Consider the following 26197-nt stretch of genomic DNA (forward strand, 5'->3'; position numbering starts at 1 on the left):
GCTCTAAAAAACCAGATATTTCTAGGTATAATCTAAGTTGCATATTCCCCTGTCCTGTCGCCCAGTCTCCGCAAATCTTCTATTAAACTGCTGTTTAATAATTGGAAATGTTGATCATTTTTAGTATATATGTAACAGAACTGGCCTGATATAAACTGCCTCCAGCAGTAGCCAAATAGTGCTTTCCCATTATGTTGTGACAAGTCACATGCCGAAAGAATTTCACAGAAACAGTTTCTGTCTGCAGAAGCTTAGACTTAAATTTCTGACTTGGTTCATACATTTGTCAGGTTTGTTCTAAAAATACTGCTTCAGCTAGCTTACTGTTTCTTCAATGTTACAAATGTGTTGATTGTTTGATTCAAAAAATGTTTTTAATGCAAGTAGTAATGTTCAATCAGAGCCAAATGGTTTGTATTACATCTGTGGTACATCAAGAGTTTGCTGTAAATGTCTTGCCTAAGAGTACATGTACAAAACGTTTCTTGCAGGAGAAGAAACTAGGAAAAACTATCCTATAACCAATTAGCTCGAAACAAATACTTATTGAAATAAGATCCAGGCTTTCCTTAGATAGATATCTTGTCTGTTCACGCTACAAGAGATTCTCAATGTGGTTGCCACTCATTCTTGCATGTTATTCAGCTCCTGCCTCAATGAATCACAAAGTCACGCAAGCAAACCTGGCTGCCCTCATGTTAGGTAAAATGCATGAGACACATGACCTGACATGTGCACACTGTTAGTGTTTATGGAATATACCAATGTATTTAAATATCACCATATCCAAAAATGTAAGAGATTAAGGTCAAGTAACACGGAAAACGTGCTACTAGATCACATTGACCAAGCCCTAATTCATGACACCTTTGTATTGGTTACTATTTTAAGACATGTAGAGATGTGTTGTACCCTCTCGTGAGTAAACCGTATCCTTGCCTTTCTGCAAGATGAACATTCTCTGGTAATAGGACTCAGTTCATTGTTTATGTTGGCTGCTCTCAATGGACTAACTATTTTTGTACTGTCAGGAACCTCAAAACGATACATGTGAGACGGGTGATTTAAGGGGCAGTTGCGAGTCCTATGTCTGACAACAGTGTAGTCTGGAGGACTAACAAGGGGAGGCCGCCAATTGTGAAATTCAGATTCGATCCATACTGCGCATAATAAAAGCTCATGGCCAGAGGTGTAATGTGGCAAAGCACCAAGATGCACTTCTCAGCCGTTGTCGAGAAAATCGACAGTTAAAAGAAACCGTTCCGGTGAAATACTCTCGACGATTAGTAATTTTCTACAGCGTCGTGGCGCAGCGGTAAGCGCTCGGGTTCGTAAACCGAAGGTCGCCGGATCGAATCTCACGCCATGCAATTTTTTTTTATTATTAGTTTTTTGTAATTCAAATATATATATAAAGTATTAATGAATTGCTTATGCATGTTGGTGAAGGCGGATCGCTCTCCAATTGTACCGCCTCCATTTTTCCGCTTTTTTTTTTTTTTTTTTTTTTTTTTTTTTTTTTTTTTTTTTTTTTTTTTTTTAAAACAGGGTGTACCAAAGCTCTCCCGTCCGCACTGATTTTCGACAATGTTATAAGTTGCGCTAGGGACCACATCTACCTTCTTTCGAAGTTAGCAGGCAACTACGCTGTTATGCGGCTACTCGTTTCAGCCCATTCAACATCTGTCATTCAAGTGTAACGAGCGAGTAACGGAGTTTATATTTCATACCTGCCACAGCAAATTTGTGTTCGTGGGGTCTCTATTCTAATTCGAACGTTTGACTTGCGCTACACGTATTTGTTTCGGAATATCGTTTCTACGTCTTCCGTTAACTATGCGTGGTTAACATTGTGAAGACAATAACATTTGTGAAACACAACTTAGTTTGCGAAAACATAACAAACCAGAGCGCTTACCGCTGGGCCACGACGCTGTAGAGAATTATTAATCGTAGAAAGTATTTCACTACAACGGTTTCTTTTAACTGTCGATTTTCTCGACAACGGCTGAGAAGTGCATCTTGGTGGTTTGCCACATTACACCTCTGGCCATGAGCTTTTATTATGCGCAGTATGAATCGAATCTGATTTTCGCAATTGGCGGCCTCCCCTTGTAAGTGTGAAGGCATAACACGACTAATAAGAAATGAGCAATGCACATCAACAGAAAGGCAGCCTACACAACTGATTGCTGATCGTTGTCAATACAAGTAAAATGGTCCATATCTCTCAAAGTATTTGTTCTGGATGTATGTTCAAACAATTTTAATTTTTTACTATTTTTGACCAGTACTATCTCCTTTAGGATTATGGGACACATTTATAAACCCCTTGTGTAATGCAAAATAAAAAATTAACTTTGTAGTCAGTAGATATAAGTGAACTCCTTGATTTCTGTTGCTAATAGACAATAGTTGTAATTAATTTCCACTGCTCACTTGGCTGTTCTGTTTACTGTATCAGTTGAAATATAGATGTTTTGTTTACAGTAGAGATTCTGTTTATATTTTCAGTATAGAGAAGTGGAGAAGTCTGAACATGAATGAGACACTGCTGTTCCCGAAAGACTTGAAGACTGATTTCGTTTTTTTTGCACTGTCATATGAAAGAAGACTGGAAATTATGTAACACTGTTATTGAAAGACAGAGGCTTCCAAACAAAGGAAGTGCCATCATGTGTATTATAGTTGTACGTTACTTTGTATAGGAATGTTTTGAAAAGTGTTTATAGCTATAATTATGTGAAAATGCCATGATAAGGGGAAATCTAAACGATGCAGGGGTATGTTGAAGGTAGAAAAGAACTTGATTTTACCTACGAACATGACCACTTCAAACTCAAGTTTCTTGAATTGGTGTGAATCATAAATACCAAATGTGCTCATATATACAGTGAAAATGAACTAAGCTTCCACACCGTGTTTGTGACAGCTGTTAATTTGTGTATAAAGCATAACAATTGTAATCACTAAGACTATAACGCATTTATATTTATTTATTGCATTTTCAATGCTTTATATTACATAACAACTTAATATTCACGGGAAACAACATGGCAATAAACTGCGTTGCAGTATATTGCCTTGTGTGGAAAGGAAATACAAGGTTTAGGTAAGACTTGGAAAAAAAATTGTTCCGTTATTGTCACCATTGCTGTAAAAAAAAAAAAATTAAAATGTGTACAGTACAGTTTATATTTGTAATTATAATTTATACTTCAAAACCTACTTGTGTAAATTTGTGTAGTTTTCCAGTGTAGTTGTTTTCAGTCTCATTTTAATCAAGTAAAAGTGACGTGGTGGTGGTGGTGGTGGTGGTGGTGGTGGTTCTATTTAAAATATTTGTCCAATTTTTGCCTTAACACTTTCAGTCGATATTAAAAAATTGCTGAAGTGACACTGTGAGTGATAGACAGTAAGTTGCTGCTTGTCAGCCACAAAAAATAAATTTCAGTTTCTCTGGAGTTCCGTGGAAATAGTTGTGAGATTCTAGTAAAAAATGTCTTGGAGTATAATTTCACTGTAAATGAGATTGAAAACCAGGATGTAATTTATTCAACTGCATCAGATATTTATTTGTCAATTCACGGTTAAATTAATTTACATAACTTGTCAGTGAGCTGCTGCCTACTACTATAAATAAAAAGTTATGTCTATCTGTTTAGACATGTTTGCATTAAAAAATACATTAGACTACGCATATTTTTAGGAACTGTGTCTGAGTTATAAGTTGGAAAACTATTGAGAGGCATATTGTTATCCTGACATTCCAGTTGGAAATGTTTTAACATGTTAAATGTATGTCAGTGAGATTGTTAGCCTACTTAGAATATTTGCTAGCAGATAGAAATACATATTATGTGGCAAAGAAAACGGAAGGCCTTACCAGCTTGGCAGGACGTTTATGTTATCATACAAGACAGGGAGGGGAGGCAACAATAGTGTACACTTTGGTACTCTTACTAATTGAGTGCTGTCATACTACATCTCTATATGCATCACTAAATTACAAGCAGATTCAGAACAAGAACATAAACATGAACATGATGTATGATACATATTACATTTTGTTGCAAGCAGCTCTTTACTGGCCTTATGTGTAAAACTACCTTCCCCAGTGACATGATTGCTTTTCTCAGCTGTGTCTGTTGATATGCTGTCTGCTGTATCAGTTGCTGACTGTAATGTTGACTGACTGATAAGTCTCTCTCCTCAAGTAGGCTTTTCTAGTCTTCTAATGTCGAGAAAAGCTAATGTCACAGAAGCAAATGCAGCCTGATCGCGAGGTCTAGTGGTTAGCAATGTTTGGCTAGTGATGTGGAGGTCCCAGGTTCATTGCATAGCATTAAGTGGCTAGCACCAGGCTGGGTGACAGTACATTTATTTATCAACACCACAATCATCTTCATCAGTATTATTGTTATTGTTGTTGTTGTTGTGCTTAACAATTATGATTATGAATCTTCATCTTTCAAAATTCCAGACCTGTTCTATAGGATTTAGGACAGATGGTGTGGCAGCACTAAAGGGGGAACCACTTTCTTACAATAGTTTGTCAATATAATAAACAGAAGTGGCACTTCTTAATGCCAAAAAGTTAGGCTTGTGTAGTCTTTACTTTTTTATTATTAATTCTTTCAATCTCCATAATACAATCTGAATCTTTGCTATTAGTTATGTTGGTAAATAAAGACAGAACAAGACTTGAATCATTTGCCTGCATGCACAACAGTGAAACATTGACTTCCATTTACATATGACAATACTCCTTCCACATTGGAGCCCTACAGGTATGTGGTCCTTCTGAGTGGTCTGAATATAACTGCAGTGTGAGAGAGCGCGAATGCACTTCTTGTACCATGTTGGAAGTTGCTGAAAGTGATTAGTGTTGCCTCACCCAATGTCCACAGTTACACAGATGTCATATGCTGGCACTCACTTGCGTATAAGCTGTGAATTTGCAGTGTGTGCATGCACAATGAACTTTCCTTGCCGCTAACCTTGCTTTGCTGCCTCAGTTCAATCAGTACAATTAACATTATCAACTGTAAAACATCCTAATAGTTAATTTGCTCGCTTTATGCACAAGAGCCTTCCTTGTAGCTAGATTAACAAAAAAACTTAAATTATAAACAAAGTTGACAATTATTATCAAGTATCACATTCCTCATCCAATGTGATATTTACCTGCAGACTGAACGCGAATGTTATTTCATCAGCTGTTCGCTCGTGCAAATTTGCAGTTCCATGGCTAACTCAATAACATTTAATATTAGAGTATCTCTTCAGTTTACATTATGCATAATTGTAATCAAGTCACTGTGGTAGTAACTTGTGAATATCAGATATACAGCATACACATTCTCCCTAGAAAACATAAAAATTATTAATTCTAAATCCATTTCAACACACACCAGGACCATTTGCGCCACTATGTCATGATGAAGCTGTATATACTCCACATTTTCTTTTGTGCCTGGCAGTGTCACTTTGAGTGTTGCCCCCACACTTTGCATGTGTGCTCCTGCGTGTTGACGAGTGAGGAAACTGTCGGACACATGCTTCTGTACCGCATGCAAAGCAATTGATGGGGAACAAATGCTGCTCATGCGAGTTCACTTCACAGATGCAGTGTGCTATCAGACACACAGTCTGTTTGCCAACTTTTATTCACAGTGTAATGCGTATGAATCTATATTTTGTGTAAATAAACCACTGACTGCTGTAAAACTGTAGCTTCATTTTTTGTTTGAACCTAATGTTGTATGCCATTTTCGCAAGTGTGTCCTCTTTCACACATAACTCTTTTATTCCGACACCTCTTGAAACCAAATATGTGACAGAATAGTTTTTCTCACAATTTCTTGTTGCCTGGCATCTAGTTCCATGCGATTAAAGCTGTGATATTTTTGCAAATGTTGTTTTTTTTTCCCCTGTGTTAATAATATCATAGCAACTGCTGGCTAGTAACTCATTTATCTATATCGGTGAAATATTTATTTCGTGGATTTTGCTGCTTCTGCTTTGGGACAGATACCTGTGTCTAGTTCCACTTGGCATTGTGTGCCTCCATCTGCTATTTGTGCACAATTGACTTATATAACCATTACATGTCGAACATTGCACGCATGTGTCATCACTACTGCACCTTTCTCTTACTTATTGTTAGTAAAATTACTGACATTGATAGCAGACCATTGATATGACATTTTCCGTGATCACTCTCCATGCTTGAACTATGAGGTACTTTGAACTTTAATGCAACTGTACCCAGTCACATGAACAAGTTTGTTCCTACTGAGGTCGAGTCTATGGTTCACTTTGTCAAGTAATATTTTCATGCCAGGTTTGCAATCGGATGTGGGTTCCTGTCTTTTTGAAGACAGTCCACCTTCATTCAGAATACCCTGTCATGTAATATAGGTAAATTCAAAGTAGTCAAGCTGTCACTGTTTCTCTTACATTTCAAAACACCACCGTGGCTCTCAGTGGGAGTTCCCAATTTTAGCACATTCAATATTTCAGTTAGGAGTACTTTGTGCATAAGTTGATGAATACAAATGTACCTGTTATTTTTCTTCGTGTGAGACTGAATCAATTTGGCAACACTATTGATATTTTAGAAATGTTGTCATACTTCATGTGCAGTGTATGTACGTTACCATAGTTGGGTGATAAAAGAAAAAAGTGATGGTCACTCCTGAACCTTTACAAATTGATGCACTATTCTGTGATTGTGGCAAAGCTTCTAAAGGGACTCTAGTTTTCAAAGTTTCATGACAAAAATGTGTTCACCTCTCCATATACAAAATCACTCACTTCAAAATTACTGTATGAAATTGAAATCCTGTTTCTTGTGTATGTTACTTAACATTTGTATTACAATGCATTTTCATTTGAATAACTTAGTATACATTAGATACCAGGGTGCTGTATGTTAAGTTTTCCTGCTATACTTGCCACCAAGTAACTGAAGTCATCAGAGGTCAGTGGATTTCCTTTCTGCTATTCCATTTAAATACTGAAGCACACCTCACGTTGAAGTTCATTATTGTGTGATACTAAAGGTGTCTTTGTCATATGCTCGTGCTATTTGATGTTATTATCTACAATTTGCTACTTAAGCATGTTTTTATTAAATATCTGTGTTGATGTGTGTCATTGTATTTGTACATATTTCTGTAGTTTCACTGATAATGTTTGTGTTAAGTTTAGCAGAAAAATAAAAGAGAGAGATGCTGGTAGGCCTATAGATATAAAACTATTTATTTAGTCCCCAGATATTCTCACAAAAACAATGGCAAAGTTCAGTTGTCAATAATTATCATTAACCTTTTATTTGACACTGATTTACAATTTTGAGAAAAAATGTGAAATGTTTTCTTCTGAGGAGATGGGACATTCTGAATGCAAAAACTTGATTCATAAAATATTAGATATTTATTGCAAGCATTTAATAAGTCCCCCCACTGTCTAAACCATTACATAATAATATAATAGAGGGAAACATTCCACATGGGAAAAATATATCTAAAAACACAGATGATGTGACTTACCAAATGAAAGCGCTGGCAGGTCGATAGACACACAAACACAAACATACACACAAAATTCAAGCTTTCGCAACAAACTGTTGCCTCATCAGGAAAGAGGGAAGGAGAGGGAAAGACGATAGGATGTGGGTTTTAAGGGAGAGGGTAAGGAGTTATTCCAATCCCGGGAGCGGAAAGACTTACCTTAGGAGGAAGAAAGGACATAATGTAAATTAATGTACTCTGGCGAGCCACAACATGACGACCAGCTTAATAGCATGTTGGCCTACCTTTTGAATGCAATAAAGTAACAATGCTGAGTTGTGCAGATTCAACAAGTCCTTAGTAGGTTTCTGAAGGGATGTGGCACCAGGTGTCCATGCACAGGTCATGTAGTTCCCACAAATTAAGGACCAGTTGTTCATGGGCAGGGGACTGGCACCCGGTAGCATTTCAGAAATGTTCGATTGGGTTCAAGTAATGGGAATTTTGTGACCAAGACATTAACAAGAGTTTATCATCATGCTACACAAACTGATTTAGCCTGGTGTATGAAAAAATGATAGTCATTTTGCCCATACTCCAAAATCTTAAGTTTCAGGAACAAAAGAAAACATTCTTCTAGTGAGTATGTGGAATGTAACAGGACTGGCTTTCCATTGTGTTAAGAACAGTATGAGACAAATAGTTTGAGTTTACTGAAGTTGCTATGCTTTGAAATCTCTTTGAAAAAAATAAGTAGTCCACAAACCGTGAAATATGGTCCTTTTCTTGAGGAAGTAATTCATATGCACGGTACAGTTATGTTTTGATAGTGTCTTAAGTCCTTTTTGCTTTCTTTCTTTCTTTCTTTTTTTACTCATATTCTTTCACAGTATAATAACTCTAATCAAAGTACATAAGATGATTTCGTTGATCATTATGATCAGCAGCAGCAGTGGCAGTGTTACATACAAGCCATTTCATAAAATTATTGTACAATACTTATTGTCATGCCGAATATATAATCAAGTAAATGTTGAGTGTCTTGCATTTTCCCTCTCTGTTTATAGCTGCTAGTCCAGTGTATTTTCAAAATTAAAAAAAAAAACACACACACACTTACAGAAATTAAACTTCAAATGTGTGTTCTAATCCTCCAATGTGTTTAGAAGTCGCAACACCTGACTGTAACTTAATGTGTTCAAAATGCGTAAACGGATGTGGTTGAACCAGGCAGTATGCTCATGGCATTGCCCTCTTGCTGTTTTTGTAGCATTCTGTTCTTCTTCTTCTTTTCTGTTCTTCACACTTTCTTTACATTCCAACTCGGTGCTTGATGTCATTTTACATCTTCCAACACATGTTGAGAAATTGGCTGAAGGCACACCCAGTTGATCACCATTGAAAGGGCATTATTTCTTTCAGAAATGACATTGCTATAATGAAGTTTCAAAAATACATTTAGAATGACTGGAATAAAGCCGTTTTCATGTAAAAAGATGTACCTATGTGTATAGAATCTGGTACAGTTCTGAACTCATTTGTCAAAATTGGGAGTAAGGCACTTCCATAAATGACTACATAAAATGTGATTCATCTATCAGGGCAACACGTTTAGATTGATCTGCAGACCAATCTCAGTGATCGCACGTCCACTGCATTTGTAATTGATGTCACTTTGTCAACATTTGAGCATTTACATATCTGATAAACATTTGAACATTTACATATCTGCTGTGGAGCCCCATGTTCAACAATGTTAGCTGAATGGTGTGCTCTGAAACACTTGCGCATGCTCTATCATTATATTCTGTCATCAGATCTGCCACAAATCGCCACCTGCCCCTTTTCACGTAGTTGGCAAGCCCTAAAGCTCCATGTTCTGTGAAAGTGTGGATGTTAAACATCTTGGCTATTTGTGGTTTCACCATCCTTAAACTACTTTCCATAGATACTAAAGACAGTGGCACATGCACAGCTTCATCATTTCCATTTCAGGTGCTGGGCCATAACAATTTTCTGACAAAGTTGCGTATGTCACTAGGTTCCCCATTTTCAGCTTGTGCTGTCACTAGAGTGATTTCCCATTCATCTGTGCATTGCGTAATGCATTGTGTGCCCATAACACCATGGTGAGCAGTGTTCATAACAGTGAAACATTGACTTCCATTTACATTAGTGTATAACTTCACAAAGCACATTGTAGATAGAACTAACTTGGTCATGTGAGCAAGTACAGCTATGTTCCCGTTGAAAGCAGTGCACTTTTTACCTGGCAGTGCAAGTGTGGAAAGTGATTGCACCAAATGCCGTTGTGGATAAGCTGCAATGGCTTGCTGTTAAACACCGCTAAGTTTATTAACAGTGAGAAAGGAAGAGGAATTAGTGCTGTTGAAAAAGATGGCAAATGTGCAAGCAAACCCTTGAAAGTTGATATGTAAATTACGAAGGAAGGAAAGATGCCAAGAGTAGGTGTCATATGTACCCTGCAAAAGACGCAACAGCATAGTGCACTCAATAAACACGTCACTCATATGAATAAATGTGTTGTTAAGCTGTAATTTTGTCCTGGCTCATCACTCCCTGTGTTTAAATCCAGTTGATCTGTGGAACTGTGACTACATTACACACACTTAGGGCATAGACACTGCTGTCTGGCTAAATTATGCAAGTTTCTGTTACAAAAGAGGTTGTGTGTAACTGTTGCCACTTCAGATTCTTGTAATATAGTGTTGCACGAGTCGGACATCAGGTTTCAGAACTTTCGAAATTGTCAGTCTTCTGACAAATTTCATTTATTAGCTATAGAAATTACTGCCACTACCTTTAGGAAACATACTTGCTGTGTGAGATGGATCACAGTATTTACAACATACTGACTAGGCTGCTAGGAGGTAATGAGAGTACAAATCTCGAGATTCTCAGCAACTTATCAGTAAATGTCATAAAGCATGCCTTGTTACACTCACGAATGTGAACGCAATTCTGATGTCACAGTTGGTTGTATTCAGAGGGCAACAGACTCACTCTTGCTTAATGGGCCAATAGACTGAGGCATAAACGGGCTGTGGCATCTTTGTGAATAGCATTCATGCATTATAGTAATTTGCACCACCAAACTCACTAGGACTATTTGATTGGTGTAATGAGAAGAGAGTTTATGCTTAATTATCATTCCTCATAGTGAAGAGGAAATCGTCTGGTGGGGGATATTGGATGTCCAAAAAATAAAGTACAACCTCATATTTGCCTTGGAGTATTGACCCAAAACCAATATGCAATGGGCATAATCAGTCATTTTGAAGTATCTTGAAATATTACGTATTACCAATTCCTAATCGGGTGAATTATTTAGTTTCACCTGAGTGCTTCGGTAGTTAAGTTTTTCAATCTCTGAATATTAATGTAAATTATTAGACACATTTTCTGCATTTTCATCAGCATCTACAGTAGAGTCTGGCAGCGCGAGTCAATAGTCCATTTATCTGGGAAGTACGGTTTTCCACAGTCTTTAGTATGGATAGGGACTGTGATTGTTGTGTGTGGATGCGAGCTGAGTTGGTGACATTTCACTCTCAGCTCCAGGCTGTGATGGCTTTGGTTACACAGCTTCAAGCTGCAGTGGATGCGTGCCACTGTTGTGGGCCGGCTGTGGGGATCCAACAGACATCCAGCACATCAGAGTCCTCCAGTTGGTCCTTACCGGTGGCCAGCCATTTACTGCTCGCACTGAGGTTGACCACTCACCTGCTGTTGAGACTTCCCAGGGGGCTGCATGTAAGGCCGCCCCAATTAGTCTGACAAACAGGTTCCAGGTGTTGTCTGCGGCTGACACTGTCACTCAGCCAGTGCTGTCACCTGTCCTGTTTCAGAGGAAACCTCTCAGCCAGCAAGATTTGGGCAATCACAGAGGGTGGTATTCTTGATACTTGGGAGCTCCAACGTTTGGCATGTTATGGGGCCCCTTAGCGACATGGCTGCCACGAAGGGAAAGAAATACAGGTAGAGTCATTCCAGAAATGGAACGGGTTTTTCTGGATGCCACAATGAGCACAGGGTGCAGCCAAGTGCAGGTGGTGGCTCACGTTGGTACCAATGATGTGTGTCACTTTGCAATGGAAGAGATTATCTTAGGTTTCAAGCAGCTAACAGAACTGGTAAAGGTTGCCAGTTATGCTTGCGAGATGAAATCAGAGGTGACCATTTGCAGCGTAGTCAACAGGACTGATTGTGGACCTCTGGTACAGAGCCGAGTGGAGGGTCTGAATCAGAGGGTCAGACAGTTCGACCATGTAGGCTGCAGATTCCTCGACTTGCGAAATAGGGTGGTTGGGTTTCAGATTCCACTGAATAGATCAGGAGGCTGCTACGCTGGTAGCAGCGGCTGTGTAGCATGGACTGGATGGTTTTTTGGGTTAGTGTGTCTCGGGGAAAATACAAAAAGGGCTTCTGTCACAAGGGTGCAGAAACAAAGTAAGAACGTTACAGGAACCATCAGTATAACACTTATAAGTTGTCGCAACTGTGTTGAGAAAGTACCAGAGCTGCAAGTGCTAATAGGAAACACTGATGCCCAAATCTTTAAAGGCACTGAAAGCTGGCTAAAGCCGGAGATAAGCTCAGCCAGAATTTTTGCAATTTTTGTTCCGAAACAATAGGCTGGCAAAGTTGAGGGTGACTTGTTTGTTGTTAGTAGAAGTAGTTCATCTTGTCGTGAAATTGAAATAGATAGTCCTTGTGAGTTAATATTGGCAGAGGTCATTGTTGGCAGCTGGAATAAAATAATAATTGGATCGTTTTACCGACCACCCATTTCAGATGATATAATTGCTGAAAGGTTCAAAGGAAACTTGAGTTTGATTTCAAACACGTATCTGACTCGTGCAGTCACATTTGGTGGTGCCTTTAATTTACTCTTGATATGTTGGCAAAAATATGTGTTTAATTCTGGAGGTACGCATAAAACATCACCCAACATTGTGCTAAATGCATTCGCTGAAAATTATTTCGCGCAGTTAGTTCATGAGCCAAGGAGAATAGTAAACGGTTGTGAAAACACGGTTGACTTCTTAGCAAGAAGTAATCCTGAGTTAATAACAAGCATCTAAATGGAGCCAGGGATTAGTTAACACAGGGTTGTCTTATAGTGAGATTGAATATCGCAACCCCCGAATCCTACAAAAATAAGTGAAAAATGTACCTATTCAGAAAAGCAGATAAAAATTCACTTAACACCTTCCTGAGAGGCAATCTCCACTTCTTCCAAATTAACAATATAAGTGTATACCAGATTTGGGTTGAATTCAAAGAAATAGTATCAGTGGCAATTGAGAGATTTATACCAAATAAATTAACGAACGATGGAGGTGAGCCTCTTTGGTACACAAAATGGGTCAGATCACTGTTGCGGGAACAACAAAAGAAACTTTACAAATTTGGTGGTGGTGGTAATAGCTATTTTGCCTAAAGGCAGGTCTTGTCATGGGTTAAGCCTCTTCCACTTTTGTCTGCCCATAGCCAGTCTTTTCATTTCTGACTATTTGTCTCTTTGTATATTGTCCAGCATTTGATATCTTCTTTTTCCTCTTCCCCTTTTTCTCTCCACCATTCCTTCCTTCAATGAACAGTCCCTCCTCAAACAATGTCCAATCCAGTTATGTTTTCACTTCCTAATGATTTCAGCATGTTTCTTTCTTCTCCAATTCTTCTTAATACTTCTTCGTTTCTTACTTGGTCTTCCCATTTCACTTTTTCCATTCTTCTCATATCCAAATTTCCAGTGCCTCCAATATTCTTTCATCTTCCTTCCTCAACGTCCAGGTCTCCGCACCATACACTGCAACACTCCAGACGTAACACTTGGCAAGTCTTTTCCTCAGATCTTTGTTTAGTGGTCTGCAAAGTAATTTGATTCCTTTTGAATCCTTTTGCCATTGCAATTCTTTCCCTAATTTCTGTTTAGCGACGCATATCATACATTATCACACATCCCAAGTAACGCAAGTTATTCACTTGCTCTATTTCCCCTCACCATATTTTCATACGGTGTGTTCTCCCCTTCCCCCCAATTACCATGCTTTTTGTTTTCTTCTTGTTACCCTTGATTCCATATTCTTCTAAGTTTTTCTTCTTCATGGGATGGACCTCTTTGTTTAAATTCGGCTTTACCTCCAAATTATTTTACAGACGCAAGATCTCAAAAGATTGGCGTTCATTTACAGGAGCTCGAAATTTAGCATGCAGTTAAATGCAAGATGCTTATAATAGTTTCCACAACAAAACTCTGTCTCGAAACCTGGCAGAGAATCCAGAGAGGTTCTGGTTTTGTGTGAAGTATGCTAGTGGCAAGACACAATCAATGCGTTCTCTGCACGATTGCAATGGAGGTGTTATCGAAGACAGTGCTGCCAAGCAGAGTTACTAAACACAGCCTTCCGAAATGCCGTCACAAAAGACAACGACGTAAATTATCCAGAATTTGAATCGAGAACAGCTGCCAACATGAGTAACGTAGAAGTAAAATATGCTTGGAGTAGTGAACTTAATCACTTGATAGAAACAAGTCTTCCGGTTCAGACTGTATACCAGTTTGGTTCCTTTCAGAGTATGCTAATGGAATAGCTCCATATTTAACAATCTTTTACAGCTGTTCGCTCAGTGAAAGATATACCCAAAGACTGAAAAGTTGTACAGCTCACACCAATATTCAAGAAAGGTACTAGGAGGAATCCACTAAATTACATGCCCATACCATTGACGGCAATATGCAGCAGGAATTTGGAACTCACATTGTGTTCGAACATTATGAATTGCCTCAAAGAAAAGTCTACGGACACACAGTCAACATGGATCTCGAAAACATTGTTCTTGTGAAACACAACTAGCTCTTTACTTGCATGAAATGTTGAGTGGTATTGACAAGGGATTTCAGATTGATTCCGTATTTCTGTATTTCCGGAAGGCTTTTGACACTATACCACACAAGCGGCTTGTAGTGAAATTGCATGCTTATGGAGCATCAATGCAGCTATGTGACAGGATTCGTGATTTTCTGTCAGAGAGGTCACAGTTCATGGCAACTGACGGAAAGTCATTGAGTAAAACAGAATTGATTTCTGACGTTCCCAAAGTAGTGTCACAGGCCCTTTGCTTGTCCTTATGTATATAAACGATTTGAGAGACAATCTGAACAGCTGTCTTAGATTGTTTGCAGGTGACACTGTAGTTTATCAACTAGTAAAGTCATCAGAAGAACAAAACAAATTGCGAAACAATTTAGAAAAGATATCTGTATGCTGTGAAAAGTGGCAATTGACCTTAAGTAACAAAAAGTGTGATGTTATCCACGTGAGTGCTAAAAGGAATCCGTGAAACTTCGGTTACACAATAAATCAGTCAGATCTAAAGACCGTATATTCAACTAAACATCTAGGAATTACAATTACGAACAGCATAAATTGGAAGGAACGCACAAAAAATGTTGCTCTGAAGGCCAACCGAAGCCTGCATATTATTGGCAGGACACAGAAAATGTAATAGATCTACTAAGAAGATTGCCTACACTACAATTGTCCATCCTCTTTTAGAATGCTGCTGTGCGGTGTGGAATCCTTACCAGACAGGATTGACAGTGTTCATCGAAAAAGTTCAAAGAATGGCATCTCATTTTGTATTATCACAAAATAGGGGAGTGTGTGTCACAGAAATGATACAGGATTTGGGCTGGACATCATTAAAACAATGGTGTTTCTCATTGCAGAGGGATCTTCTCTCGAAATTCCAATCACCAACTTTCTCCTCCAAATGCCAAAATATTTTGTTGTCAGCCTACATAGGGAGAACGATCAACATGATAAAATAAGGAAAATCAGAGCTTGTACGGAAAGGTATAATAGGTGTTCATTTTTTCCGCATGCTATACAGGGTTGGAATAATGTGGAATTGTGAAAGTAGTTCGATGAAACCTCTGCCAATAATCATTTTCTGAGTGTGGAAGGTTGTATTTTATATGAGAGCTAAATTTTTTAATTGTATTGACAGGTACAAACTCTTTGACAATCTGACGGATAGTAGAAATGTTTTCAAATATAGAATAGAGAGCTTCGTGTGTAACAACTCTTCCTGTGCCACATAGGTATTCTTGAGTGGAGGTAGTCATTAAAAAACTGTAAATGTCAGTTATGGAACATAAGTTGTCAGAGAAGTCCCTCGGCTAAGACGGCAGCTGAGAAAAATTACCATCCCAAAGTTCACAATAAAATATTCCCAGACCTCTTAAAGCAGAAGGTGTAGTGTACCCTTCTCCTCGGGGTTCTGCCGTGAAAAATATAAAATAGAAAATCTGATTGGGTTTGGAATTTTGGTGGTTTCAGTTACGGATATGGCGGACTTCGTATTATTGATTGAGATCGTGCTGTAATTTGACAGTGCATGGCAGACCGGGTCGGCAACACTATAAAAGCGACTGTACGGAAATAGCATCAGAAACTAATTGAAATTTACCTTATAATCTTGTTAGATACGCAGTATTAATTACAATGTAGTCTTCATGGCTGTCCTCTTAATTTCTCTTGTAGGACGACCCGTCTTTCACTTTTCTCTGTCTGTTGAAAACTTCTTCAAGTTGTCACTGTCATGTTCAATTCACAAATTTGATGATAACCACCTCGAATCACTATTGAAACAACCTCGCTTTGTAATGTAATTTTAATTTCCACCCAAAAGCACATTCAACACATCGTTGAAAAATACACGTCTTTCGTAAGAAGACGAGTGAGAGTGTCATCAATTAGTTGTTAAAAACAAAAACCTACGCAAAAGCAAAACGAACAAAATTATTTATAAAATCGGTCGCTGGCGCAGCACTCTTCTGCGTGCGTGATCGTAAATTATATCTTTGTATTGGCGGAGGCGCGGTAGTCAAAGTACCATTACAATGCCTCCTCTACTGACACGCTCCGGAAGCGAGCGTGGCAGTATAGAAAATTTATATATATATATGCGAAAATAAGAAATTTACATATTACAAAAAATATTTCTGAGCACAACGCTCTTTGCATATCAGTCTTTGTATACAGTCTTTTTGGTGTGTATCTTCTTTAGGAGTCGTAACATTAATGTCTTTGAATTGCAGCGTATTATCGTTGCTTAGCACAGCGTTTGAATTCAGTTCACCTTCACATGATTCGTGTTTACAACGGAATTAATTCGAACAATAAATGTTTCCATTATATTGCTCCAATGTCTTTAAACGTAGTATCGGATTCTCTGTGTGTGTGTGTGTGTGTGTGTGTGTGTGTGTGTATATATATATATATATATATATATATATATATATATATATATATATATATATATATATATATATATATATATATATATATATATATATAAATAATCAAGTCAATCAAGTTCCTATAGAGTTTGTGTAGTTCATCTCCTTCCTTTCATGATTATCGAGCAATATAAATAAATGTTTTACTTAATAAATAAATAAATCATCTTAGATAATTGCTGCTGCGTTCCATGCTGTATATCCATTCTGTATTTACCTTGTGGTACCTGTAAAATTCTATTCATAAATAAATATGTGTGTATGTCTCTCCATACTGTCAGATAATCATGAATTATATAATGTCAAATATTTCAACAACATGTATAAATTTCAACAGAGGACTGACGTTTTGTTTTCTCCTTTCTATTTAATGGTGCATCAGTTCAGTTCAGTAGATGAGCTTTAATTATGTCATTAGATGACTGCTAAATATGTTCTCTTAAATAACTCTTCCAATCTGAAGTGTCAAGCCTACATAACTCCAAAAATTTCATTACAAGTTCCCATTAGATTAGTGTTAAAGTGTTATAGATTTAAATCTTCTGGTACATTTCCAACAGTAGCTGCTGTAAATAATTCTTTCCATGTAAATCTATACTTTCACTTTTAGTTATAAGAATATATGCGAGATCACATAAGTTATTATCTCAGGCATACCAATCTTTCAGTAAATAATATTCTTTCCACTACTTTCATTCTGTATTCCATGAGGACATGTGATATAGCGTTCAAATCTAGTTTCTCCCCTCTCAACATATTCTAAATTACTCATAACATTCTCACCTATCCATTATTCATTCTTCACAAAATAACATATACTTATTCCTCAGCATCATATATATATTTTCCTCTTATTCATCACCACTTACCGTTTACTTCAACAACAACAACAATAACAATAATAATAATAATAATAATAATAATAATAATACCCTTTTCTCATCTTATATTCCACTTACCTCTCTCCGTATTACTATTTGTCCTCTTATTAAACTAAAATTACATTCACTCATCTCATTCAGTCACTCACATCACTCATATCAACATTACTATTATTACATGCCTCCTAAAATAATTCTGTTCAGTTCTCTGCCTCCTCTAATGTGTATATTCCTCCTCTAATGTGTATATGCCTCAATAGCAACTCCTCTTATAACCAAATATCTTATTAGCTATTGGATGGTTCACATTGCTTTCTAGACTTACCTGCATTCATTAGATTGTAAGTATCTGTATAACTTAAATGTAGGCTCATCATAACTGTATATCATATTAATTATCTTCTCCTCATTAGCTAACATTTTACTGTATGTATTTTTTCAAATGTCTGTTGGATGTAGACCTCTGGGTTTATGTGTTAATGGATATTCTAATGAATAACAGCCAGGGTGTGGAATATTTGCAATTTGGTATGGTCCAGAGTATAAGATCTGCCATTTCCTGTTTAAATGTTTCAGTTTTGTGAGTTTAGGATGTGTTATTAGTAAAACTAACTCATCAACTTGAAATGTTTGTGCTTTCCTGACACCTCTGTCATATTTCTGCTTTCTTTCCTGACACCTCTGTCATATTTCTGCTTTCTTTCCTTAGCTTTGTCCCATAATGTTGTGTAAGCTTGTCTTACATTTTCTTCTAAACTAACATAATTTGTTGTTGCTGTAAATTTAGGTAGAGGGTCTGTCCATTCATTTCTTTCTGTTTTATCCATAATTAATTCAGTTGGTGTGTATCCAGTAGAAATGTGAGTTAAATTGTTCACTATTTGTTCAAATGGTGCTAGGTATTCTACCCATTCTGTGTGCTTCTCTGGTGTGTGTGTTCTCATAAACTGTCCAAATTCTCGAAATGTTCTTTCTACTGGGTTTCCTGCTGCGTGAAATCTTGAAATTAAAATATGTTTAACATTCTGTTCTTCAATAAAAGTCTTCCATTTTAAACTGGTAAAATATGCTGCATTATCCGTGATCATAACTTCAGGTTTTCCTATTCTTACAAAATAATCTGTTAATAGACGTCTGGTAATAGCAGTGGTAGAAACTGAACGTAAAGCATATAATTTTAAATACTTTGTGAAAACATCTAACACAGCAAGGATGTATTTCATTCCTCCACGTGCTTGTGGATAGGGTCCTGCAATATCTAAAGAAATTAGCTGTAATGGCCTTTTAGGTATGATTGGGTGCAATTCATTCATGCTTGTGCGATTAGAATATTTGGCTTTCTGACATATGATGCATTTCCTAATATTACTCAATACTCTTCGCCTTAAATTTGGAAAATAGCAATATTGTATAATCTTATCTGTACATTTGGTTACACAATAGTGTCCCCAAGTTCTGTGTGTAAATAAAATAAAATCATCGACATGAGCTTCAGATAAGCAAACACACCAATGCTGTGATTCAGGGTTTCATCGGTGAAATAATACTTCTTTGTGTAATCTGTAATATTTTTCAAGATGTGGGTCTGTTCCTGCACGTAATTTATTCTTTATCTGGATCCACCTGGGATCATTGTCCTACAATATGGCTAACTTCCTGCACATGTTTTTGTAGTAAGGTGCAAATGTACCGTCATACATGAGTAAAATTTTGAAATCTGATGTTTGTTCTGTCACATCTGAAAATTCTTGTAGGTCTTGTGGCAAATGAGATAGAGCATCGGCTATGATGTTGGATTCTCCTTTTATATATATAATATCAAAATCATATTCTTGTAGTGATGCACACCAGCGTGCAAGACGTGAATGTAATAACTTGCATGATAGCAGGAAAGAAAGAGCTTGATGATCAGTATAAAGCTTAGTACGTTTTCCTCATAGAAAGTAGCGAAACTTGCGAAATGCCCATACTATGGCAAGTGTTTCGCGCTCGGTCACTGAATATGACTTTTCCCATTCTGTGAGCGTGCGGCTAGCAAAACTTATAGGTTTGATGGCTGTTTGTTCATCTTCTACATGAATTTGGAATAAAAATGCTCCGAGCCCATAGGAACTTGCATCTGTTACTAGGCAAAAGTCTGACCTCATGTCAGGATGACGTAACAACGGTGCATTAACTAAAGCATTCTTAATCGCTTCAAAATCTGAGCATAATGTGGTGATCCAATGGAAGGGTGTGGGTATGACGTTTGTAGTACCAACAACAAAATTCGAAGGCATGGTCGTGTTTTTCATGAAGGAGGCTTGCGCCCGTTGTTGTTTTGCGTGGGACTATGGCAGTACCGGCCTACATTGATGTTTTAACCCCCTTCTTGCTTCCCACTGCAATTTGGGGATGGCAATTGCATCTATCAACACGATCGAGCACCTGTTCATAATGAACGACATGTGGCAGAGTGGTTACACAACAATAACATCCCTGTAATGGACTGGCCTGCATTGAGTCCTGACCGGAATCCTATAGAACATCTTTCGGATGTTTTGGAACGCCAACTTCGTGCGATATTGATACCTCTCCTCAGTGCAGCATTCCATGAAGAATGGGCTGTCATTTCCCAAGAAACCTTCCAGAACCTGACTGAATGTATGCCTGCGAGAGTGGAAGCTATTATCAAGGTTATTATTGAATTCAAGATTACCGATGGAGGGCACCACGAACTCTTAAGTTATTCTCAGCCAGGTGTCTGGATACTTTTGATCACATAGTATACATGATAAGACTCATCAATCACACAGACTTAAAACATTACTTGATCTTAAGATCAGCACTGAAAACTCACCCCCACCCTTTTTTTTAGAATATTGTAGTATAAACTGAACTTCACAAAGTTTTTATTACAATTATTCAGTGTGAACACACACAGACTAAATAGGCAAGTTCCGAAACCTTGATCAATGTGTCAGGAGTAACGGTTGCAATAACACTGTTCCTAAAGTTGGATTGCTCAGCTGATATTGGAGGCACATACACATGATTGCGTGTGAATGTGTAGCTCATGCATAAAATCCCATGTCAACCAGTCCCTTGCGCCCAATCCACCGGTCGGATACAATGTCGTGTAACCAGTCGTGTACCAATTTATGCCAGTAAGTCGGTGCACCATTTTGCTCCCAAATAAAGATGTGTTGTTGTTGCTACTTGCCTTTGTGGCACCAGCCGTAGCCGTAACACATCAAGATAAGAAACATCAGTTACAGTTGATTCACCGAAAAAAGAAAGGCCCATAAACTTTCCGTGGGGATATTTCTTGGGGCTAAGTGTGAAAGACTCACATTCGTCCAACAGGTTTTTCAGTCTCACTTTATACTCTTCCCATTGCGCACAGGTATACAAACAAAACTGAGTTGTTCTTTCATTTGATGTATTATTTACAATTGTAAGTTGAACACAGTAAATGCTACAATGCCTTAAAACTGGTATGTTCATTTTACAGTCAGTCATCTGGTAATCTCAGCTCCTTGCTGACCCGAATCCGAGAAATACATTTCAGTACTGTAACTGTCATCTGCTATGTTGATTAAGAGTCAAGCAGTAAAACAATCCGTGAAGCCACCCAGGTGCTGCATTCTCTCAGTAGTGGGGCTAGGCCGTGCCACCCCACATTCCATTGTTGCCAGATGTATCCAGGATAGCGGCCATGACGTCATTTAAAATGGTGGGTTTTAGTGGGAAGGAGGTCAATTGGGCTACCTCCTCCCCCAGAAAATGGCGGGAATTTCAAAATTCCAACAGGACAATGCAACACACCTCTACTAATGCAACAAAATGGCAGGAAAAAGTCTCTTTGGCTACCTCCACTAACCTAAGCCATCCGACCGCCACCTCTTCCTAGGAATTGCCGGGAAATGGACTCAGTCTGTGCTGGGCTCCTGAAGAGACGAAGGAGTGTACTTCATTTAGTTTGGAACAATTTATTTAGGGATGGAGTATATTTATTACACTGATACAAAACACATGCTTGGCGGTCACGCCACACATCCTACAGACATGCAAACAACTAAAAGACTCTGCAAACATGCTTTCTAATCGTCAACTGTCAAAATCATACACCAGTTTTCATTTAAGCTATTTGAGCCACTGCCACTATCCAGTGTATTTGCCATGAGGTCCAGAGCCCAACTGACCTAGTACACAGTACCACCACCAGAGGGCACTGTCGTCCGTTCCATGATGTAATCCAAGATGGCGGCCATGAAGTCAGCTGATGACGCAAGTACCGTTATCCAAGACTGTGGCAAACAGTGTGTTCACCACAAGGTCCGGGTCTAGTACAAAGTACCACCACCAGAGCACACTGTTGTCGGTTCTGTGACATAATCCAAGATGACATTCTGGAGTGGAGGAAATGGCAGGAACCCTTAATCAAGTCATGTGCTCAACTTCAGCCAGTAGGATGGTAGTATCCGGTGACATTATAGGTGAGGCTCAGCAGCTATGGGACCTCAGTCTTGTCCAGCTAGGCAGCAGAAGAAGAAGAAGAAGAAGCATGAATTGTCAACAGCAGTTGCACTCCAACACAGTGATGCAGAACAGGATTAAATGGAAAAGTAAGTATCCCATATCACATCTTTCTCCCTGGTTAGCCTTAGTATTATTATTACTATTATTATTCAATGTTTTCACATCTTGGTCCATGTCTAATGCTTCCTCATCTTTGTTCAACAGGGTCGAGTTCCAACATGCCAAGCTCTGCTGTTACCTCCAGACCTGTAGCAACCTCGGATGCCATCTTGTTGAGACCTGCAGCAACAGCCTCCAGTGTGTGTGAACCAGTAGCGGCCTTGTGGGATACGGTAGTGCACATAGCCCACTTGATGGAGCAGGACAAGGAGTTGCTATTGTCCGTCACACGCATCAATTTGTGTGATGACACGCGATCTGCCCCAACATATCAAATGCTGTCACTGGTGGTGTTAGACAAAAAGATGGAGGTCAGTACTGGTCACCAACATATGACCCATCCCAGCAGAACATCCCTGTGGTAGTGCAACCACAGAATGCAGACACTGTGGATGAGAAGGCATCGAGTGCACCTATGCTTTTCACCTCCACATACAGTTTAACTCCCACTGGATCGAAGCGTGTGAACATTGCTATAGAGGTGCATCATGTCTGGGGATTGCTTGCTAGAATGGAGATTGAAAATGGATCCAAATGTGTTAGTTGCAATTTCCGAGTTCAACTGGGATGAAATATGTGGTACATAGAACTACATCAATCAGCAGATGACTACGGAATATTATCCGACTCATTCTCCCACAGACATTAGTCTTACTGGTGGGACACTCTATTACAACAGTGTATGATTACTGGGCATTATGTGTGAAATCGGGTGACAACTATGTTTATCTAAGACAAGCCTCAGTTATGAAGTTACATGATCTGGACAGTGCCATATGTCTTGCATTGGACAGAGTGAACCGATGGTTGCCTGGCATAGACTGCATACAACGATGATGTAAACTCCCTATGTGTGCATAGGGCACATGTTGATGATCGTAAGCAGCACCTTTGTTCGCGCATGAATGCTGAAATTAAAGAGAAACAGGTTAAATGTGTGTGTGAAAAACCTGAGTACTGTGAGGCATCTGTTGGCTGGAGGGAGATACGCATTGAATTTATTGCATGTCAAAAATCTTTATTTGGTAAATACTGTACAGGTGCAAAGAAGAAGATACATATAGATTGTAATGATATTCCTGAAATACTACACCCCGTGTATGATATTTAAATAAATAAGTAATTCATGTATATATAATCTCAAACAGTGTTTGTGTTTTATTTCATATCTCTCATTATAGTCAAAGTATTACAAGTATTAGTTTTATTTCAATGCTATACAAGTTACTGAGATGATTGATCAAGTTACTCTTCATGGGTAAAATATATAGATATTTCCTTTGTGTAGTCAATATAGCTCACTTGGTTAAGTGATGGAACTATAGTGGCTGCACATACTATTATTATCCTTTCCAACTACTTGTTGGTACCTGGCGTAGTTAGTATTATGACGGTGGGTGAAACACCCTCATCACAAGGACTTTGTCGTCGGTGACTGGTCCTGTGAAGATGTAAAAGAAGAGCTGACAAAAACGGAATTCTCCTTCCTGATAACACACAAGCAATTATTGTAGGTCCATCCAATTGTGGGAAGACATGTAGATGGAGTCCGATTTGAACATGTTTGTGTATTCTCAAAAACACTGTTTCAACCCAAGTATCAGCTATTGCAAGAGATATTGCGTGGTGTAGATGGTGTTACATAGACGACATTCAGTGAAAGCGGTGTTATCCCTCCACCTGAAAAAGCAAAGCCAAACACTGTCTTCATATTCGATGATGATAAAAATAGGTGCTGATCGCTGGAATCATGTACAGTATGGGTAGAAAACTGAGTCATTGTAGGTACATGCGAAACTTTCTAGATTTCTGCACACATCTAGCATGGTAAGAAAGGTTAGTACATCAGTATACGCTGCACCATGGTCAAATTCGCTTGTATGTCTAGCTCTCAACCTGAGAGAATGGGTGTACCCAGACAGAACATTCGCCTGTGCATGGATGCGAAAATTCAGGCTATTGTGCATGAAGTTGGAGGTATACACAGGGAACTAGAGATGCATTACCAGACTCTTTTGAGAATGGTAAATGCGTTAAATGAGCTAGTTAATGAAGTTGGTAAGAAAGTAGCAGACTTAATTGAAAAGGTTGAGACTATTGGGGGGAAAATAGATATAAGAGTTCCTTGTTGAGAAGGGGGAGCAGGTACATAGTACGAGGAAGAAGGAAAAAAACCGGATATATAAAACCTCACACTGCGGTGATGTTCGATTAGTATACACCGAGTTGTCGATGAAGCAGGAAGTGATTAAAGCAAAGAAAGCAGTTCGTGAGAAATTACAGTTGCTGAGGTTAGGGCATATGGATCGACAGCAAACACTAAGAGAGACCTTTTAAGCTGGTTACTGAATCTCCGACAGCTCTCAGAAAATACAAAACACACAATAACGAGTCTGTTGCCATTGATGAATTCATTAGGGAAGACCGTACATGTTGGGTATGCATCCTATAACTGTAACTGATGACACAATTCACATTGGTGATAGGTGGTTTCAGAGAACACTTGGCTTAATGTATCTTATTTCCGCAAGGCCTATCAAAAAAATTAAATTATTGGAGTTAATGATTGGGAGATGTACTGAGAAATACTGCTCATGACTGGTGTATGTAAGATCACGGAGAACCTGAGCAACAAGAAATATAAAACCATTATTAAACCAATACTTGAAGGTGAAAACAACAGCAGTGATGGTATTGACATTGAGCATAAAGCAGTGAACAATCGAATCCCTCAGTCTGTATATATTATGACGATCCCAGAGAACAATAGATCAACTACGGCTGCTCATGGCATCAGCTGCTGCAGGTAATACAGCTCAGTGGAATGAGGTTGTTTCAATAATCTCTGAGATTGGATAGAGAGGTATCATCAAATAAGTATGGAGACAGTAGTTCGAGAATTGCACAAACCAGATTGCAAAACATATACTCATAGGCATGTTATGCTTAAAGGTTTGGATGACTTGTGGCAAGCTGGTAGGAGGGAATATTCACGTCACAATAATGGATTCAAATATATTTTAATTGTTATTGGTACATACTCCAAATCTGCCTGTCAAAACGAAAACTGATAGAAATGTCGCAGATGTTTTTGAGCGTTTGCTGCACACAGGGATGAATCAATGCCCAGACAACCTCCAATCTGACCACAGTGGAGAGTTCTACAATAGGTATTTCATGACGCAGTGGTACGGATTACATCACTACTCAACATGCACTGACCTGAAGGCAAGTATCGTGGTGCGTCTGAACAGAACACTAAAAGGTCGAATGTGGATGTGTTTTAACCTTCCCATCTCATACAGATGGACGGATATCCTCCCAGAAATACACTCCTGGAAATGGAAAAAAGGCCACATTGACACCGGTGTGTCAGACCCACCATACTTGCTCCGGACACTGCGAGAGGGCTGTACAAGCAATGATCACACGCACGGCACAGCGGACACACCAGGAACCGCGGTGTTGGCCGTCGAATGGCGCTAGCTGCGCAGCATTTGTGCGCCGCTGCCGTCAGTGTCAGCCAGTTTGCCGTGGCATACGGAGCTCCATCGCAGTCTTTAACACTGGTAGCATGCCACGACAGCGTGGACGTGAACCGTATGTGCAGTTGACGGACTTTGAGCGAGGGCGTATAGTGGGCATGCGGGAGGCCGGGTGGACGTACCGCCGAATTGCTCAACACGTGGGGCGTGAGGTCTCCACAGTACATCGATGTTGTCGCCAGTGGTCGGCGGAAGGTGCACGTGCCCGTCGACCTGGGACCGGACCGCAGCGATGCACGGATG

General features: G+C 38.8%; 1 protein-coding gene across 1 annotated transcript in view; it reads left to right on the plus strand.

Annotated features, from left to right (window-relative positions):
* Nucleotides 1–3193, plus strand: part of LOC124595721 (E3 SUMO-protein ligase RanBP2) — a 294537-nt gene extending 291344 nt beyond the window's left edge. Inside the window, exon 33 of the mRNA XM_047134587.1 lies at nucleotides 2515–3193. Coding sequence (XP_046990543.1) covers nucleotides 2515–2547 — 33 coding nt within the window. The 3' untranslated portion in view covers nucleotides 2548–3193. The remainder of the gene's footprint in view (nucleotides 1–2514) is intronic.
* The last annotated feature ends 23004 nt before the right edge of the window (nucleotides 3194–26197 follow it).

The sequence above is a fragment of the Schistocerca americana genome, chromosome 2, assembly GCF_021461395.2.
Source record: "Schistocerca americana isolate TAMUIC-IGC-003095 chromosome 2, iqSchAmer2.1, whole genome shotgun sequence".
In the NCBI taxonomy this organism is placed as follows: Eukaryota; Metazoa; Arthropoda; class Insecta; order Orthoptera; family Acrididae; genus Schistocerca; species Schistocerca americana.